Below are 21,744 nucleotides of genomic sequence, written 5' to 3'. Positions count from 1 at the left end.
AACAATTATCAAAGAATCAATCACATTGAATGTTTGCAAAAGTTTTTAATTAGGCACAAACGAACAAAGAAATCTGATGCAAATAATGGAAATAACATCTATCAGCTGACACAATCTGAAAATGACAGAATTTCTTCCCCTTTTCTGAGCTTGAGCTGCTTAAAGACCCAGACCTTTAATGTATCTGATGAATCTTTCTTTCACTGTTGCTATTGTAGGTCACTGAAATAGCATGAAAACTATCAAATAATAAGCCCTGAATGGTCCGAAACTGGGCGAATGTAATGATCACAGACACACGCAGCCAATGAAAACCTCAGTCAACTGATTCCATAAAACACTAAAAAGTATAAATGATCAATGGCCCAATTTGCATGCCAAACACGAACAAAATACGAGACAATGATCAGTGTCAGCAAACCAGTTATATTGGCATGAATTGTGCGGTGCAGATACTGGTGATGTTCTTTTTGTAGCACCGCAAGAAAGCGCCACATCACTGTCCTTCAGCGTCTGTCACAGTAAGTGCTGACTTTACATCTGACATTGTCGTGTAAACTCAAAACTGGACAGCATTGGGTGGGATGTTGAACATGGAGGGGTCAAACTCCTGTCCTTTAAATGGAGATCCTTCAGCATCCCAGCCCTTCTTCAGCATCTCGTGGACTTTCTGAAATACAAAATAAAACATCTTTCAATGCAATAGCCACAATTTCCCAAAAGCATATGTTTTTTTGTATTGTATTGCATACTCACATACACTGATCAGGCATAACATTATGACCACCTTCCTAACAATATATATATGTGCATATAACTTATTTTACTTTTATTTTAAAAGTTTAAAACTTAAGTTAACTTTTAGATAATTTTTTTATGAATTTATACCCCCAAACAGGCGACAAAGTTTACAGACAGATTATGAAAAATGTAAAGATTTTATTTATAAAATTTCAACATAAACGTAATAAGATAATGCTTACCAACAACATTTTAAACATGCAAGCTCCCTCCAAATATTGTACATATGTGAAATATATCTACTTTTATCTGAAGGTGAGAAGATTTGCCATTATAGGTGGTCAAGTTGTTTATAAATGTTACCCGTGAGCTTAATGAAGAATGTATGAACAAAGTCACCAGATCTAAATATTTGCAACGTGAATTTCAACATGAAACCAAGAAGAGACCTACACTTTCCGTGCCTCTCCAGGAGGATACATCGCCAGTTATAGGGTTAAATCAATAATTCAAGAGATTTGTTTAACCCTAACGCAACAAGTGATGTTCTTTATGAGTGAGTCATTGAATCATTCATTCAACCCAATTCAAAATTAAATACTGTTTAAATAGACTGCAGCAATTCACTTTTTTTCCCAGCACCTCTAGTAAATTACATTATTTTGTTTAGTTGTCTATTCAGAATTGTGATCTCTGTTTTAAACAAAAAAAAATTGAGATTCTCAATTGATGCAGAATCGTGCAGCTCTAGTGCTCACCATCTCATGGCTCTGTGGTTTCCCCTGGAGCTTTTGGTGGTAATCAAACGTGAGGCGGTCCAGTACGGCATGCTCCTCTTCATCTACGGTTGCCATGGTGCGTTCCCGGTTGATCTGGTTCACATCGATCTCAGTCTCGCCCTTCAACACGGCGCTCCACCAAACTTCCCCGGTTTTACTGAGGGACAGCTGGAGGAAAAGTCTAAATGATCATCACGACTGTCTACAATTACTAACAAAATACACCAGATCGGTATCCATTTCACTCACCACAAAAATTACAATAAATATAATTATAATTATTTCATAGAATATAAAAATAAATAAATTAATTATATATTTATAAATATAAAAATAAATAATGTTTTTCCAAGTACATTTTTTTACGGATGCTTCTTTCAGTCATGGAATAAAATGTAAAAGATCATTTACTTTTTATCTCACAATTCAGACTTTTTTCCTCACAAATGTCAGTGAATATCTTGCAATTCTGACTTTACTCAGAATTGTGATTTTTATATCTAGCAAAATTGACTTTATAACACAAAATTGTGTTAAATGATCCTTCTGAAATAATTCTAATATGCTGATTTGCTGCTCAAGAAACATTTCTCATGATTATCAATGTTGAAAACTGTTGCAGCCTTGATGAGACTAAGAGACGTCTTTTAAAAACATTAAAAATCATTATCATTTCAACATTTTCACTTAAAGGAACACTCCACTGTTTTTAGAAATAGGGCTTATTCAACTTCTTTCCTACATTTAGATATGAGGGCAAATGCTTTTTTTTGTCTCAGTGCATGCTTTGTTTTAGTTTGGTAGGGTCGCCGCTAGCTTAGCTTAGCATAATGAGTGGAATCCTATGTTGCTAGCTAGCATGTCTTAAATAAAAGTGATCCAAAAAAACGAAACAAAAACACTTGGACGCAGAGACCGAGATATCTCTGCGCCCAAGTGTTATTTGTTTTTTGATCACTTTTACTCTCATCCTCACGTCCTCCGGCTGATAAGCCATCGCAATGTGTTGCGTGATATCTCTGCGCCCAAGTAGCAGTGCTTCGCCTGTGCTTCCCCATAATATAGTCCCAAGTCAACATTTGCCTAGGAAATCACCTAGTCTTAATCTGCATTGCTATTTGTATTCGTTGTGAATATGCAGGTCACAAAAAGTAATTAGGTGTTTTTTTGTGTTGTTTTTGGATCACTTTTACTCTGGACATGCTAGCTTGGCAACATAGGATTCCACTCATAACGCTAAGCTAAGCTAGCGGCGACCCTGCCAAACTAAAACAAAGCATGCACTGAGACAAAAATGCATTTGCCCTCATATCTAAATGTAGGAAAGAAGTTGAATAAGCCCCCTTTCTAAAAACAGTGGAGTGTTCTTTTAAAATGTTACAATAAATTGAAAACCAAGTGTTTATTATACACAGTCAGAAATTAAAAACCCACAGAAAAGTCTCAAAATCGCTAATAATTGTCTGATACATCAGTCTATCGACCTTTTAAATCCACTATCCAAAAAACAATGTGTACCAGAACGCAGCTGCCGGGCTCCAGACTCCACAGGGAATTCTCTGTGTTTATTTTGTGTGTGAATTCGCCCTCCATCAGGACTCTCTGAGATCCTCCCTCGTTCGCGGCCACACGTACCCGTCCCGGCTGCAGGTCCACAGACACCTGCAAGGAGAGACGGAATGGAAAGCAGACTGTTGTCAAATTCAGTTTGCTGTAATACTAGACAGCAAGATAAAATTCAATCTAAAGGACGATGCTGCCAATCTGTAAGACTGTAAGCATGATAAAATCAGAGGGCAGCAGGTTACACACCTGTCGGCCTTTAACGACGTTAGCCGGCACATGCACTCGAACTTCCACATCCGTGTAATCCTGCGACCAGGTGTAGCGGTCTCGGACGGCACCATTGTAACTGTCTGCATTGGACTGAAAGCTTTCCTGTCCACTGGAAACGCAGAACAGAACTGATTACAAGTTTGGTCAGATTTTTTATAAGAAGTCTCATGTTCCCCAAGACTGCATTTATTTAAGTGAATTTTCAGCATCATTCCTCCAGTCTTTGGTGTCACATGATCCTTCAGAAATCATTCTAATATGATGATTTGCTGCTCAAGAAACATTTATGATTATTATCAAAGTTGAAAACAGGGATTTTTCTAGGGTTATTTGATGAATAGAAAGTTCAAAACAACACCATAGAATAGATATATTTATTTGAAATAAAACCCTAAACCTTTGAACGGTAGTGTATATCAGTATTAGTATTGTCTGAGTAAATGAAAAGTCAAGCGTACGCTGTAGTGGTGTCAGAGTCTGTGTGTGATGCCGCTGTGGCTCCAGCTGCCATCTCTCCGTGTGTGTCTGCGCTCAGTGCTGAAGGTGCTGTGACAGGTGCGGACTCCTCTGTGCTTCTCTTCTCCTCCACAGGAGCTTCGGCCTCCTGCTCGGACTGAACCTCCAGCTCCTGTACTGCAGGAGGAGCAGCTTTCGTCTCCTCGACCGGCTTCATTGTCCTCTCTCTGTCCTGCTCAGCGAGCTTCTCAAATAACTTAAATGACTGATGGAAGAATGACAGTAAACACACTTACAGTAAACTGAACAGACTCTTGTTGCATATTATAAATAATATATATTTTTTATTAAATAAATAAATATTTTTATTTAATTTTTTTTTTTAGACTGCTACAGCAATTATGAAGTGGCATAATATAAATATATTAATATTTTAATAGTTTTTTATTTAATAAATCTTATTATTATTGTAATATTTTAAAAGACACTTGCAGAAATTATAAAGTGGCATGCACATAGATTAACAATTTAATTATTTTTAATTTAGTTGAAATAGTTATATAAAATTAATAATGTGGAATAATACATTTATAATTTAATTAAAATAAATAAATACATTTATTACAGAAATTTTAATATGCTGCATATTACAAATTATATAAATAATTTAATTTAATAAATTATTCTTTTTATTTTAATTCATTTGGTAGACTATTAAAAGTTACACAATATAAATAAAAAAGTAATATTTTATTTTATGAATTCATTTATTTGTAAAGACACAAACCGCAATTATAAAGCTGCAATTAATATATATTATTTAAATGTTTTATTAATTAATGAATTATTCTTTATTTTATTTATTTTTAAAGATAATAAGGGGACATAATATAAAAATATTACCACGTTTTTAATTGAATTTTACATTTATTTGTAACTAATGTAATGTTTTTAAAGACACAGCTATTATAAAGTGGCATCATATACATAGAATAATAATTAGATAACTTTAAAAAGAATAAAGTGAAAAATATAAATGAATCATTTAACTTTAAATAATTTAATTAATAATTTTGACATTTAATAAATAATATTTAATATCATTTTTTTACTACTGTCACACCCAAAACAAATCAAAACACTCACACAAGGCTAGCTGTCAGTCCCATACGTTACAGTAAAACAAGACCATACCATGTTTTTAAACTAGTAAATGACTAAATATCATAGTTCATCAATATAATCATTCAGTATCATGGCATTTCCAGCTGGTGCCATCGCTGTACCATGGTACTGCCACATTTGTACTTATTTATAAAGAATCCAGTCACTTTAATGGGTCAAAATAAAAGTCGTTCGGTACCTTGAACACCATGTTTTCAGCCACTCCGGGTGGGAAGCCCATGCGGTCCTGTGGGCCGCTGAGGAGGCGGTAGAAGTCCGTCTTTCTGTAGAGGAACCCAAAATAAACCTGCAGGAAATTCTGAATGTTTCCAACATGCTGCAGGATCCCTAACAGCGCGTTATCATACAACTCAGTCATTTCCATCGGAGAAGACATGGCTGAGTAGCTCAGCTTGATCAATTTTGACCTAAAGCTGTTTAATGTAGATGTTTGTTGATGAAAAACAAACGTAAAGCAACAGAGGACCCTCAGAGAACTTGTACAACAGCACAGCAACAACACAGATCTTTCGAGAGGACGCAGCTGCTTTGGCACTTCCGGTTCACCCAGTACAAAATAAAAGTTTGTTCAAAAATAAAGCGCTAGAAAACCCTTTTACATATATAATTATTTACAATATTTTATATATATATAATTATATATATATATATATATATATATATATATATATATATATATATATATATATATATATATATATATATATGTGTGTACAATGTATTATATAATTTTTATATATTAATACTGTATATATAATATATATTTGTATGTATTTGTGTGTACAAATATGTATTATATAATTTGTATATATTAATATTGTATATATAATATATACTACGTATATATAATATAAGAGTATAACATTATATATAGTATATTATATAAATAGTTCAACGTCAAATAAACATTAGTAGACTATTCTAATAATAGTTAGACTTAGTTAGATTTATTAGAATAACTATTCTAATAAATGCCCAATCTTGTATATATGTCTAAATAATTTTCAATATAATATTACATTAATATATTAATATTAAAGTATACTAGTATTTATTTAACGTTAAACTACATACATTTTCAATTATATTTAAATACACTAGTTTACAGGATAAAATGCTGCTCCAGTGCGGCAGGTGGCAGTAATGCGCCATATTTATATTTATCAGGCTAAACATGGCGACGTCCTTGGTCAGACAGACAAAATTGTTGTCGGTAAGATCTAATGTGTCTTTTTTAGCGTTTGTAACTAATGACCCGTTTCTAGACGTGAGGATTTTCAACATCTTATGTAACTGACGTAAAAAAATTAAAAGGCATTCTGATAAATAGAGATACTGGCACTGAACGTAATGTAGTATATAACGCATGATTTAGACCATATAATTAATAAGTACATGTTATTTATCAAATAGTCTGTGTGTTCCTAGATTGTGACCAGCCAGTTCAATTCTGCGGCATGTTTCAGGAACATTCACTGCACTGCAGCTTGTTTGAAGGTATGTGATCAGATCCAGTGCTTTCAACTAGGGTTTGTCTATTGTGTATCTTATTTATCCAAGAACATTTCGTTTAATTTATCTTCAATTTTTTTATAGTTTGTTTCGATTTCGATCTTTACTATAAAATATTTATATGAGCAAAAATACAACAGTAAAAACAGAAATATTCTGAAATATTACAAGATTTACAAATACAGACGGGGGGGGGGGGTAGATTAGGGTAAGCAAAACGAAAACAAAGTTTAATAAAGTATTCAAATAAAAACATTTTATTTACAAATATTAACAGATTTTACAACGTAATATTGCTTTTAGTTATTTTTGAACTGCTTTTAAGATAAAAAAGGCAAATTGTCCCCATATTTACATTAATGTACACTAAATTTAGCTAATAGAAGTAGAGTAATTAATTAATGTTCCTTTTGAAAACACACATCATAAGGAATGAATGAATGAATGGGGGAATGAATGAAACATTTTCAAAAACAACAAAAAATTGAAAGCTGGGCAGGATTTGATCCTTAATAAATAAAAGAAATCTGACCCAAAACAAGTTACTCCGAAATAAATTAAATGCATGCCAAAAATAAAATGTATCAATATTACAGATTGCAAGATGAGTTTTAAGAGAAATTTCATTGACTTTATCTAAGATTAAACATTTATTAATTAGTTACCACATTTTTTTCCACATCAGTCTAATCAACACAGCCATTTTAAAATGTCATAATAGTAGGTCTGCACACGATAGCTCCCAATGACACATTGAATATTATAAGGGAGAAGGAGTGAAACTGCAGTGTTTTTAAAAAGCATTTTTAAACCCAGAAGATCTCTCTTCTGTCACAGAACCGCGCAGCTCGTATTCGAGTGGGGAAAGGAGACCGGCCATTGACGTATGAGCAGGTGCATCATCCCCATCACATTGGCCACAAGAAGGGCTGGCTCTCACAACACACCAGTGAGTCACAGTCTTTATGTTACACATCCCACTCAAACAGTACGTGTTGAATTCCTGTTCGACTCCCAAAATTACGGACGCTACATGGGCTGGTAATACAGAGATTCATGGTTCAGTTTAATGTGTACTGTAGGTCACAAGTACATAAATACCAATCTTTGTCTTCCTCATCCCGTAGGTAATCTACAGGGTGAAGCTGGAGCGGCGGAGCGCGTGGTGGAGGACGTCTTCATCAGGCGCTTCATATACGGCACATTTCATGGCTGTTTAGCGGATGAGGTGGTGATCAAACGCAGAGGCAACATCCTGGTCATCTGTGCTGTGATGGTACAGAAACTCCTACCGAGTAAATTCTACTTTCTCATTGGCTACACAGAGACACTGCTCTCACACTTCTACAAATGTCCAGTTAAAATCGAGATGCAGACAGTAGAGGAAAAAGTAGTCTACAAATATCTCTAAGGCCAAATGTTGCAGCCTTAGAAAGTCGGTTATTGAAGGGGATAAACGTGTTTTTAGGTGTTTTACAATGTCCAAAAAGTGTAAATTAAGGCCTTTCATTTATTTAAATCATTAGTAAAAATATTCACATGATGGAAACATAAAAACAATTTGTAAAGATCAAATTATTTCTGCATTGCTTCATGCATTGAGTTTCTGTTGTTAATAAAGTTTTCACGCAAGAAGCAGTGAATTGTGTATTTTATAAATAGATACACACACATACATACTGATGGTGTAACATTATCATTCCTAATATGGTGTTGGCCCCCGTTTTGCCGCCAGAACAACCCTGATTCATCGAGGCATGGACTCCACTAGACCTCTGAAGGTGTACTGTGGTATCTGGCACCAAGATGTTAGCAGCAGATCTTTTAAGGTGGGACCTCCATGGATCGGACTTGTTTGTTTAGCACATCCCACAGATGTGGCCAAGTCAAAACCTCGAAAACTCATTGTGCTCCTCAAACCATTCCTGAACCATTTTTGCTTTGTGGCAGGAGCATTATCCTGCTGGAAGAGGCCACAGCCACCAGGGAATACCGTTTCCATGAAAGGCTCAAAGTAACATCCACATGGATGGCAGGACCTAAGTTTTCCCAGCAGAACATTGCCCAAAGCATCACTGACACTGCCTCCGCCGGCTTGCCTTCTTCATATAGTGAATCCTGGTGCCCCAGGATGGCACCGGCCATCCACGTGATGTAAAAGAAAAGTCATTTATCAGACCAGGCCACTTGTTCCATTGCTCCGTGGTCAAATTCTGATGCTCACAGGCCCACTGTTGGCACTTTCGGTAATGGACGGGTCAGCATGGGCACCCTGACTGACAGCCCCATACTCAACAAACTGCAATGTACCGTGCTGACACCTTTCTATCAGAACCAGCATTAACTTCTTGAACAATTTGAGTTTCTTTGAGGACAAAATGTTCACTTGCTGCATAATATATCCCACTCACTAACAGGTAGGTATATAATTATATTTTATATAAATAAATAATAGTACATTACATACATTAAATTAAACTTAATATAGATCACAGGTTATTCCAGTGCAGCAGGTGGCAGTAATCCGCTCTTACATCAAATAGACACTGCAAAGTTAATATTTTTATTTTTTGTAAATTTATTGATAGTTCAAAATTAGACATTTGTATCATACAAAGGCACAAACACTGCATTAGTGCAAAAAGGCACGATCATATTGTAGATTAAAATTGGCAAAATTCCCTTGAATAGCGGATCTTTCCCTTTATGAAGCAAAATTTCTTTTAAAATAATATCAGAGCAGGATTTCCATTGTGGCACATGAATATTTGCAGTTATGGATACACATATGGTTTAATTCACAGTATGAAGAAAACAACAAAACAACCGTGCATAACAAAAGATAATGGTCAAAAAAAAGAAGAAGAAAAAAAGCAGCTTTTAAAATGCAAAGGGTAAATGTTTTGATGATATTATATTTTAGTCATCAAAATGTAGTTTAAACATTCATTTACCATAAAAGTGCTCCAAAAAAATAACATGACGACAGTAGGAAGTAAGGAAAGCCTGAGGACAAGTAATCTTCCAGTTGAACTGGTTCAAGTCCTTAGAAGAGGTTTTCTTGGAGCTGTATTACAGCATTGAATCACGCTGTAGATACATTCACATTTAAAAGAGGGGCATGAGCGTGACTTCAACACACCAGGATTAAAGGGAGAGTTCATTTAAAAAAAATGAAAGTTCTGTAAACATTTACTCAACCTAATTCATTCGTTGACTTTCGTTCTTCCACCAATGCAAATCCACTTTCACTGTTTGGTAAAAATCTCTTTGTGTTCAAAAGAAGAAAGCAAAGGTTTGGAACAAACATAACGCTGAGTAAATAATGGCAGAGCAAGCATTTGTAAGGTGAACTCTCTCTTTAAGAATTTCAGGAGAGATCTGTGCAAGTTCAAACCCTGACACATCTTCACATTACCGACCTTGGCGTTCTGCGCTAGAGATGGGTTTTGATAGAAGGTTTGTGGTCCGGCCCTCCCTCCGGCACGGTTATTTGAGGTTTCGACAGCTGTCTCCTATGCAGGACTCCAGCTTGATCAGCCTTTCGTTCATGATCTGCAGAAGGGTAGGATCGACCTTCTTCACAATGTTCTCCAGCTGATGGGGATCTGCCGTCAGGTTGTACACCTCTACGAATGACTGCAGGAGGACATAGGGAAATTCATTGAGGCTGTGTCTACATTCATCCGGATACATTTGAAAATGTAAAAAAATGGTCTGTCATGTAAAATGAAAATGTAAAAAAATGGTCCTGTCAAAATGGTGTCCACACCGGAGGGCAGGTCTTGCCCTTCCATGTATGGTCTAAAACAAACGCAACTGTAGGAGCCTAGGATTTACACAATACATACTTAACAATACAACTTTAATGAATAATCTCACAATTATTCTTCTGTTTTAACACTAGAACTGCCACGGTGTAACATTTACCCATGGCTGTTTTTCAAATGTACATAACAGATCTCAATAAAATATCCAAGTTTCCCAGTCATTGACTTTTACTAAAATAATTTTTAACAACAAGGGATAATAAATAACACAGAAACAACCTATATAATTCCTTTATTTTTGCTTTTTTGGGCAATGTGTAGGCGTACTGTAAACAGTCACACAAGGCACGTTCAAATGAAGATAGCCTACTCATAAATGTTCATACTTTGGATTAATTATTAATTTTTGTTTAACAAGTTTCATAGCCCTAAAGAATGCAATAGTCAGGTTTCAGAAGTAAAAACGTTTTCTCTCTATGGGACCTGATTTTGATTGATTCATGAATATTTACAACACTAAACATTTTTCAATTTATTATTAATTCAGTGTGTATAGAGGTCTATGTTTGAATAAATATCTGGATTATATATGAGCCGCAGCTGCCAGGGAGTACATCAAGTAATAAAATGCATACTTCAATGTAAGTTGTTTTGGATAAAGGCGTCTGCCAAATGCATAAAAGTAAATCTGGATTAGTGTAGTCTACGTATCAGTGTAAAGCTCACCTCACTGTCTGCAAACTCACAGTACTGCAGGTTTCCATCCTTCAGAGTTCTGACGCAGGCGTACGTGTTGTTGAAGGCGTCTTCACATACACAGTCTGGGAAACAATGCTGGAAGAAAGAGGAAATCTTTACTCTGTATTCTAAGAATTCAGGAGAGGTCGATAGGAAAATGCTTCATAGGATATGATTCCCAAAACACATACAGCAAGTCCAGGGCCGAGTTTGGGGCAGCTGGGATCTTCTGAAGTATATCCCTCACCAGTGTACTCCACCAGAAAGAACGGCCGTTCGGTGCCATTGCGCAGCGATGGTGCCTACATAGAGAACATTACAAGAGAAAAGGCTCATTTTAGCACAAGAACGTGAATGATATTATTAGACAGTTCAGTTTTCATTACTGTAATCCTCATTATGAGAATTCACATTAAATATAATTCTCTTTCTCTGTATTGTAATGCAAAAAAGTCTCAACTATGGATACAAATTTGAAAATTAGCATAATAGCAGAAAGTATTGTTTTCCTCATTACTGTATTTTGTTTCTTTCTTGTAATGCAATATAAAAGAAAACGTGCTTAACTGTTGGAATCTTAATGGTCCTAAAACATGCTTGATTTTTTTTTCTTTATGCAGAATATCATTTATTTTTCTTTGCCATGCAATATTATGTGGATACGCTTTTAAAAGATTCCCTAGATCTTTACTATAAAATATTTATATGAGCAAAAATACTGTACAAATAGTAATATTCTGAAATTTTACAATTTGAAATAACTGCTTTATTTTGTAATAAGTTGTAAAATGTAATTTATTCCCGTGATCAAAGCTGAATTTTCAGCATCATTACTCAAGTCTTCAGTGTCACATGATCTTTCAGAAATCATTCTAATATGACGATTTACTGCTCAAGAAACATTTCTGATTATTATCAATGTTGAAAACAGTTGTGTAATTTTTTTTAGGATTCTTTGATTAATAGAAAGTTTAAAATATCAGAATTTATTAAATAGAAACCTTTTGTAACATTATAAATGTCTTTACTGTCACTTTTGATACATTTAATGAATTCTTGCTTAATAAAAGCATTAATTTCTTACAAAAACAAATCTTATTTTGAAATATAATGTATAATATAATGAAATAACACTGCATTGAGCTAGACATTGTAGTGAAAAGGTCATTAAAACATGCAACTGAGTAGCATAAAATGAATAATCGGTGTATAATGCGCAATGAAAAGAAACTCCTGGACCCAAAAATTGGGCCAAGCCGAAAATGGCTAAACGCCAAACTTTTAATTGTCTTAAACACAAATTATTGGGAGGAAAGTAGTTAAATTAAAGGGTTACTTCAGCGATTAGCATTAAGCTTTGTATAAGTAGAACCCAGTAGTATATTCAAATGAAGGCTTACCCAGAAGTGTATATACACAAAATAAGAATATAAATACACATGTACTGAAACAGGAAGTGAAAAACATGACCCTCTCACCATCTGCGGCAGGAAAGACTGTCCGTCCATGTTGACGGTGGAGAGATTTACTCCAGCGATGTCCAGGATAGTCATGGGAAGATCTATATTCATCACTGGAGACTAGTGGACAGTTAAAAATAGGTTACATGATTTTACATATAATAACATATCTAGACATATCGCTCAATAAATCAGTAATTCATTCCTCTAACCTGAAGTGTTTGGTTAGCTTTGATACCTGGACCACGAACCAAGAGCGGGATGCGAATGTCAAACTCGTACATTTGTCTCTTGTCAATGGGCAATGAGAACTGGCCTGAAATAGATTTTTAAAATAGGGTGTTATAAAGAGAGACAACAACAGATCGATAGAACCGTGGCTAGAGGACCCACCAGTGTGATAGCCGTGATCAGACGTGTAGAAGATGTACGTGTTGTCCAGTTCCTTCATTGAATCCAGTTTCTTAATCAGCTGTTCCACCATGTCATCCACTGACAGAAGCGTCTGCCACCTGTCAGAGATATTAAATACACATATCATATAACATTATATTATGTGATAAAACTTTTACGAAATCTGTATTTTTGTACCTCCTGCGGAATGCGTCATCAAGGTAGTCAATGGAGCTGTTTGGCATTGGATTCACAGGCTGCCGTAATAACCAATGTTTGTCCTGGGATCAGAGAAAGAGCATTTAAAACTCACGCTCACACTGAGGTCACAAACATCTGTACAGAGGAACCAAAAATCCTTTCACTGCATTCAGGGTTATCGTGGTTAACTACAACTAAACCATAAAAATAAAAATAAAACATTTCTGTTAGTTGATGCACTAAAATAACTAAAACTGAAATAAAGATTTATACACATTTAAGGCAAAAACTTAAAAAAGGCAAAAACTTATACAAAGTACAAACCACCAAACAAAATATCTAAAACTAAGTAGAATTTAAATGAAAACAAATATTAACAAAAACTATATTAGTATCACAATTACACTAAAATAAAGGACGAATCAAAATATAAGTTAGCCAAATGAAAATACAGACAAAACAAATTAAACATACATACACATGTATATATATATATATATATATATATATATATATATATATATATATATATATATATATATATATATATATATATATATATATATATGTAATATATGTAATATATATATATATATATATATATATATACATACACACACACACACACACACACACAGTGTATTCACATAATTATTTTTAAATATACAATTGATGCATAATATGAAATGTATACATTTTATTTACTTCTTATTTAGTTTTATAAATGATTCATATATTATTTACATGTATTATCGTGCTGTCTAATTGTGATTAATCGAATGTAACAAAAATTTTAAAATATATACTTATTTACAAAGTTTTATAATTATAAAAAATACTGTAAAACAGTAATGTTGTAAAATATTATTAAAATGTAAAATAACTTTTTCTGTTTGAATATACTTTAAAAAGTAATTCATTCCTGTGAATTTTCAGCATCATTAATATGCTGATTTGCTGCTCAAGAAACATTTACTGTATGATTATAATCAATATTGAAAACAGTTGTGTAATATTATACATTTACTATCTTTTATGTTAGATGCAATTTACAATTATCGATTTGACAGCACTAATTTATTAACAATGTAACCATGTAAAAAGATAAAACATGCTTTAAAGGTGCCCTAGAATGATTTGAAACAATATGTTAAATTGTTCTCTGATATCTACATATAGAGGGTATTTAAGGGCAAAAATTGTCCAGATACAGTTTTACAGGTCCATTTACAACCCTATAAATTGTCCCTAGGATGTAATGCTCTGTTTTTGCCTTATTTGGAAGAGTCATGAATATTAATGTTGAGCTCTGCTCTGACTGGCTTATTTCAGCAGCTCACAGCAGTTCAGCTGTTCAGTAAAGCGGCTCGTAAGTCCTGACAGAACACAGACCGACTGAATGACACTTTAAGCAGAACATCTCAAATGGAGATTGCTGAACTGCAGCTTACTTGTTTATTGGTGTTTTCAGATCATTCGCACGCGAGAAAGAGCTTGCTTTAGTGCAGTTGCCAGATTTCAGCAATTTACATCCCCCAAACAGAGCTTTTCTGTGAAAAAAACATATACTATCCGGTGTTTTACCTAAACATGTTCAATCTGGCCACCATATGCACGTGAGCTCTCTCTCGCGCGCGGATGATCTGAAAACACCAATAAACAAGTAAGCTGCATTTCAGCAATCTCCATTTGAGATGTTCTGCTTAAAGTGTCATTCAGTCGACATTTTAGACTTGTCTTTTTTCGTCAGTGATATTGCATGTTTATATAACGTTAGTCACAGTGTAGGCTACGCAGTGACTGTGATGTACTCTTAATACAAGCATGCAAAACATCATAGGCCTACTTCAGTTCTCAAAAATATAAATATATAACTTTTATAAATATATACTTTTACAACATGACGTTTTAACTTATATGGTGGAAAAGGTGACGTTTGCTACGGTTGTATTTTGTAATACAAAATAATAAAATAATATTACCCTTTGTCATTAGACACACTATTTAGTTTTGTATGGTACTTGGAGTTTCCTGTTGTTACTGTACTAGCATCTTGCGTTCTCTAGACAATGCGGTCTCTCTAACTTTTAATTACTCTAGAAACTTTCAATTTAATCAGAAATTGTTTAAACAGCTAGTCAATAAGTGGATAAATTACTTACTGCTTACAGGAATACAGTTAGCCCCTTTCTTCAGTTTAAGACGCCGAGCGAAGCTAGCTTGAAATGGGCCGACAAACAAACAAACGATCTTGAAATAAATTGTTGTGGCATCCGATTATAATAAACCTCAACCATGACTGTTGACATATGAAAAGTCCTCACGTCCCCAGCACAGCCTGAACATGACGTGTCATGAGAGCCGTTTTTGCTATCCTCCAGTGTCTTGTTTACCATCAGTAGATTCGGCCGTCAGTTCCGCCTGACAATACATGTTTGGACAGATGCAAATGTTGGGGGCGTGCATTTAAATGATCCCCAACGCTTGCGTCACGGTTGTGTTTATGTAAAGAATCACGTATTTTTCCGTGGTGTTTTTGATTCACAAGATTTACATAAGAAGTAGGAGGCAATGGTGTTTGAGACTCGGTATGTGATGTCCATGTACTGAACTCTTATTATTTCAATATGGCAAGGTTAATTCAATTTTTCATTCTAGGGCACCTTTAAAAAAAAAAACAGCACCATATAAAATACAACAATCACACCAATATTAGTTATAAATACAAAATAAATTTAGAATAAACCTGCTATGAATATTGTGATAAAATTGGCTGCAGAAAGTTATTCATATTTACATAGAGGTTAAATAAAATATTATTTATAAAAATATATATATAAATTACAAATCTTTTTTTCATATAAAATACTATTTATATGCCTTATTTAGACTTTTTTTCTCTAAGCTTAAAATATTGTGGAAAGACAATCTTGGTAAATCCAAACTCTCTCATCATTAATGCCTGCAGAACTTCCTCGTAACAGATGTCATGAAGGATGAAACTGAAAGTCGAACCTTTCCAGGCTTGTTGAAGCTCCCGTCACGTGGCGCTTTCACGTCACCGAAGTTCTTTATGTACTGAGGGGCGGCCGTCCACGGCGAATGAGGGGACGGCGGACACAACATCATGAAGAACGGATAATTGGGGCTCCGCTCCGACAGAAAATGCAGTGACCGATTCAACTAGAAATCCACAAAGACAGATATTATATATATATATTTTTAACTTTATGCAAACAAACCAACTTTTCCTTCATATTTTTATAACTGTATACTGCATATGCACCCTCTGTTCCTAAATATCCCTATAACTAAAACCATTTAAAAAAAAAAAACACTGTTACTTGAAATAAAACAAACATTATCATTAGACGTTACATTGTGCTGTTAAATCCATATTTTTTTATATAAAATCGTTCTATAGTCTTGAAATTATTTAAAGGTGTCGTGAACTGGCTTTTTGTCATGAACTGAGGTCAACTAATGACGTCTGTGTGGTTTTACATTCAAAAACATCATAACTAATAAGTAATAGGCTCTTTTCTACACAAGGCCATCTTCTGAACGCTGGGTTTTGATGGGCTGGAGACTTGGAAGTAAACGCCCACAGCTAGGATTGGATAAGATTTGCATATTTAATGAGCTTCAGCTCCGCTGTCAGTTCAGTTCATTAGGGAGGGATTGTTTTGAAAGCGGCGACCGTAGTGATTCTCTCACAGGGCTTCTTTATCAAACAAACACAATGATTTATTTCTCATTCACCCGGGATTGGAATTTTTTTTTTTAATTACTTGGCCTGCCGATCGGTGGACATAAGCGCAAACCGCACACACTCACACAAGTGCATGCGCACTCTTCAAATATCAAGTCAAGAGAGTGAACAACGCAGATCAAGAAAGGAATGTTATTTCACTATTTAAGATTCACAGGCCTGCCGACGGGCTAACATTTAGGTAGCCCATCTGGAAAACCCATAGCCCCGGGATGTTGGGCTTTGCGAGTCCTGGCCCATAACATGTTGTTACATGTCCAAGTCTGATCCCAAATTGCAAATGAACCAACAAATAAGGGATTCTCCAGCCTGTGACAGCATGCTACGGTATGTTCTGTTAGACACGTACACAAAATCACAACGATCTGTAACAATGCAATACTATTACATAACAAAACATGTTTTGCTCACATAAGTGTGTTGCACCATTCCATTCCGGATCCAATATAGAAGGCACAGCATTGTGTTTTAATCTTAATATGTCTACAAAAATATTCTTATATCGCGATTAACTTTATAATATAATAGGCTCAAGGGAAAGTTATTTATTTATTTATTACCCCTTTAATGCACTTGCATCAAAAGCACCTGATTCAATTACAGAAAAACTACTTTTCAAGGGTAGAGTAATTCAATTACAGTAATTAATTTCTTAGCCATGCATTACACCCAACCCAGCTAGAGAATCACTATTGTGAGTGGAGTTTAGTTTCCAGGACACCTGACCTTAGTTAAACAATAACAGAGCAAGTTTTAGTGTCAGATAGGCTATGAACCAACATTACAGCAAACAGTCAACAGTCATGAATCTCGCAGAAGTCTCATGACACACTGCTGTGTGAACGTTTCAACGTGTGGGGGCTCGATCTAACATGCAAAATTACACAGAAAGCAACGGTGTGCATATTACTCCAGATGAGGCAAACAGCTTGCCAATTGCAAGATTATTTAAAAAACCACTGTGTTAACTGATCCATCTCACACGTAAAACATGTTTAGCAGGTGATAATGGCAAATTCATTGGCTTTCACATTTACATGGTAGTAAATAGTTTCACTTCAGTACATAAGAAATACTGACAGTGGACTGTTAACATTTCATTGGATGTGACACAATGACAAGTTCCAACCTGAAGTCAAATTAAAATGGACTATTTACTTTCCAAACACACAATCCTAGTCTTACTGTAAGCTATTTTTGATTGCAACTTATTGAAAATAAGTAATAACTTGTCTTTTTCAGATTTTCAGTTTAAAACCTTACCCAAAAAAATAAAAGTCCCATCCATGTTATTCCTCACTGATCACATCACAGTATGGAAATAAAATTGGCTAGAAATAATAAAGAATTAAAGACTCACAACTAGGTCTGTGAGGTAGTCCTTCTCATAGTTGTCCCCATGTTTTTCCTCTTTTCCGTTCACAGAAAGCGTGTAATTGTAATACTGAGAGTTTCCCACCTGTGAATACACAAATTAAACCATGAGATCACACTGCATTTAACATCCGCAAAAAGAAATATCTGTCATTAAACAATCAGTAAAAGGGAGATTGAATGGTTAAAACCCGGATCTGCTTTTGAGGTGCAAGATGTGATGAAACCACATGCGGTGCAAGATGTGTTGAAACCTTGTCACATGACCAAACCATGCGTTCTGCATGAATGCTTGTCTATAGGTGACTGGAGCTATATGTCAGATTTACATACAGCTTCTCCCTACTGATCTGAATGCAGATAGAGTGAAACAGGAAGTAATGTGGGACTGTCGCTTTGGTCTGTGACTTACCAGTGCGTGCCATTGGTCCCAGCCGGGGGGCACATGAGCCACACCGCCTGCGTCTTTACTTCCGTACTGAGGACACGGAGAGGGATTTATGAAAACAGTGAAAATAGTAAAAGAATCTCACAACATTGGTCTAAACATGCTAGTCATACTTCCCCTCAAATTATACTTTTTTTATATATATTTTTACATTATTTCCATGACTATTAAGTACATCTAATCTCCCCTAATTCTCATAACTATAATCCAAAAAAAGTTTTTAAATATACATAAAAATATATTATTTCAATTGCAATGTATTTATAGATGGAAGCATTTGTTGTACTAGTGCTGATTGAAATAAAGTATTGTACTATAGCATTTTTGACTATAGAAATAAGAATTTGTGATTAAAATGTGACATTTTTATGATGATCAACACTTAAAGGAAAAAAATTAATGGTAATAAAAAAATTATCCCATTTCTCACTCAAATTTTTTTGTGAGATTTCCACAAATATGATAAAATTAGAAAACATTTTTTTCATGACAATAAAGCACTTTTTATTTACCAGTTTTCAGTATTTATACATTGTTGTATTTGTTAATGCTGATTTAAATAAAAATATTGCATTATATAGTTTTTTTTTTTATCATGGTAATCAGAATTAGCAACAAAAAAAAGGTCTGATAATAAAGTTTTATACATTTTCTTATTTTCATTTTCAGGAATTTTTGATTGCCGGTATTTTAGGTAACCAGGACAGGAAAAATACGAAATTTCTTCAAGCTCTTAAAGGGATAGTTCACCCAAAAAGGAAAATTCTGTCATCATTTACTCACCCTTAAGTTGTTCCAAACCTGTATGAATTTCTTTCTTCTGTGGAAAGATGATATTTCCCCCATAATATTAAAGTCAAAGAGGACCAACTGTTTGGTTTTTGACATTCTTCAGAATATAAGAAGAAAGAAACTCATACAGGTTTGGAACCAATTAAGGTTGAGTATATGATGACAAACCTTTCCTTTTTGGGTGAACTATCCCTTTAAGACTGCTGCTGGTTAAGAGCATTTCAAATATTTGAAGGATTTGCGAATATTTGAAGACGTTGTGGAGAGCTTCTGATATCATTGTTGGCAACTTCAAAGAACAAACATCATGCAAATAGGCCAGTGAGTTTTTACAGAGTACCAGGCAGGCGGCTCAAAGGCTAACCTGATTCAGGTATTTCCCCCCGTAGAAGGTCTGGTAGTGCATCTTAGTAAGGTAAACCGGAAAGGCCAAGGGCTCGCTCTCTTTCTGCCACGTCACGCTGCTGCAGTTACCAGAGATGGAGTTATTTCGGACCGAATGATTGTGTGGGTATTTCCCACTGAGGATGCTGCTACGACTGGGACAGCACAGAGGGGTGGCAGTGAACTAAACACAACAGGAAAGGAGAAACTTGTGATATTTGATCACCTCTATGGAAAGGTCTTTATGGCTTAGCACTCACTGCATTGGAGAAAGTCACACCAGCATCACCGATAAGTGCTTTGGTCTTCTTCATGGGTGTCTGTGGAAACAAAGAGTCAATGACACTTTTATAGTGGCAATATGATGCATCATCTGTAACACCTAAAATATCCACAGGATGTATTATTTCACACACTAATTTTAGCCTGATGAACTTAATGCTTAAAGGGTTGGTTGCATGCAATTTCACTTTTTTAACTTTAGTTAGTGTGTAATGTTGCTGCTTGAGCATAAACAGTATCCTCAAAGTTACAGCGCTGAAAGTTCAATGCAAACGGAGATATTGTCTTTTAAAGTTATGGCAGTTTATTGCCTACAAAAACAGCTGGTTTGGACTACAACAAGCTTCTTCCCGGGTTGGTGACATCATAAACCCTCGCTAGTCACCGCAGATGTGACTTCTGCCCGTAATGGGAAGGGGCGTGGCGTTTCCGGACAACCTGTGCTTAGCACTTCAGCCAATAAAAATACAGAAAACTACATTTGGCCATCTAACCAATCTAAGACCATTGTGTTTTTTGGAGAGATGGGCTTCATAGAAGCAGGAAGCAAATGAGCCGTTTAAAGGTCAGTGGAGACAGAGGTGTGGAATAAAGGTAAAATATAAGAAAAATATGGCATTTTAATTTTTTTTTAGTATTAAGACATGTCATACTGTGCCTCAAAAAAACAACCAAGCCTAGAAAAAAAACCACGGAACCACCCCTTTAAAACAATTCCAGGTTCATGACTATGTGTGTGTTTATATTTATACACATACATATACATTCTGTACCGTAGTATCAAAGTACCATTGTATTCCCATTTAAACCAATGTATTAAGTTATCAGCACAGCGGGCACAGTACTTTTGTTGTGCACGACCAATAAAAAACAAAAAAGAAGTGTACTTCTGTACACTTACCATTCCCCCCATTTCTACATCCTGGTCGTCGGTGAGAATGAGAATGACGTTGTTTCGTTTGACGCATTCTGAACACCTGAGAGTGCAGGTGAGAAGAGTGACGAGGAGACAGGTGGACACGACGCGCGCGCTGGACCTCCACTGACCGACCTGCGAGCTCGCCATGAGGCCAACGTCAGCCCAAAGTCAGCCCAAACCCTCGATGTGTCTGCCCGAGGAGAGACTGTGTTGAGCAGGCGAGGGATTCGCGTGGTGAACTGCAGCACACACGGTGGGACGAGCTGAGAAAGTTTGAGGAAGTGAGACACACAGTCAGTGTGTCATATGACTTCAGCCTGATATAACAGCTGAGCTGATACACTCACACAGTCACAGGTCAATGAAGTAATACAGTTAGAAAATAAATGTGCTCTTTTACTTAGACAAAGTTTGTGCCTGTTAAACGACTTTCTAAGTAGCTTCATCGTTGTAAAGATGTTTTATGAATAAAGCTCTGACAAAAGAAAATCTTTAATTATTTTTGTCTATTTAGGCTACATATGACACATGTAAGTTTATGCATAATTCATGACATTGTATATGCCAACATTACATACTTCTATTATTTTATTTCACATAATAAGAATTTGATATAACTCATGAGGAACAGTTCACTCTAAAATAAAAATGTTGTCATTGCTTATGCTCCCACAACTTGTTCCAACCCTGTGTGCGTTTCTT

General features: G+C 35.3%; 3 protein-coding genes across 3 annotated transcripts; 1 reads left to right on the top strand and 2 right to left on the bottom strand.

Moving 5' to 3' along the window:
• Positions 1 to 25: 25 nt before the first annotated feature.
• Positions 26 to 5,537, bottom strand: nudcd3 (NudC domain containing 3). Its single transcript, XM_067432862.1, has 6 exons — positions 5,176 to 5,537; positions 3,815 to 4,077; positions 3,333 to 3,465; positions 3,039 to 3,182; positions 1,500 to 1,688; positions 26 to 670 (listed from the first exon to the last, which is right to left on the bottom strand). The coding sequence occupies exons 1-6, from the start codon at positions 5,371 to 5,373 to the stop codon at positions 560 to 562; spliced, it is 1,038 nt and encodes a 345-aa protein (XP_067288963.1). The 5' UTR covers positions 5,374 to 5,537; the 3' UTR covers positions 26 to 559.
• Positions 5,538 to 6,141: 604 nt separating this feature from the next.
• mrps24 (mitochondrial ribosomal protein S24) lies at positions 6,142 to 8,037 on the top strand. Its single transcript, XM_067433358.1, has 4 exons — positions 6,142 to 6,210; positions 6,426 to 6,494; positions 7,347 to 7,458; positions 7,637 to 8,037. Exons 1-4 carry the CDS (start codon positions 6,172 to 6,174, stop codon positions 7,918 to 7,920), a joined length of 504 nt encoding a protein of 167 aa, XP_067289459.1. The 5' UTR covers positions 6,142 to 6,171; the 3' UTR covers positions 7,921 to 8,037.
• Positions 8,038 to 9,067: 1,030 nt separating this feature from the next.
• On the bottom strand, positions 9,068 to 21,350 carry gnsb (glucosamine (N-acetyl)-6-sulfatase (Sanfilippo disease IIID), b). Its single transcript, XM_067432648.1, has 13 exons — positions 21,025 to 21,350; positions 20,102 to 20,161; positions 19,822 to 20,025; positions 18,630 to 18,695; positions 18,204 to 18,302; positions 16,087 to 16,254; positions 13,069 to 13,151; positions 12,871 to 12,989; positions 12,690 to 12,793; positions 12,496 to 12,597; positions 11,209 to 11,319; positions 11,006 to 11,113; positions 9,068 to 10,148 (listed from the first exon to the last, which is right to left on the bottom strand). The coding sequence occupies exons 1-13, from the start codon at positions 21,187 to 21,189 to the stop codon at positions 9,999 to 10,001; spliced, it is 1,539 nt and encodes a 512-aa protein (XP_067288749.1). The 5' UTR covers positions 21,190 to 21,350; the 3' UTR covers positions 9,068 to 9,998.
• Positions 21,351 to 21,744: the final 394 nt, after the last annotated feature.

Source organism: Pseudorasbora parva, chromosome 23, assembly GCF_024679245.1.
Source record: "Pseudorasbora parva isolate DD20220531a chromosome 23, ASM2467924v1, whole genome shotgun sequence".
In the NCBI taxonomy this organism is placed as follows: domain Eukaryota; kingdom Metazoa; phylum Chordata; class Actinopteri; order Cypriniformes; family Gobionidae; genus Pseudorasbora; species Pseudorasbora parva.
Note: the sequence above shows the minus strand (reverse complement) of the source record. Positions and strands in the feature narration are given on the sequence as shown.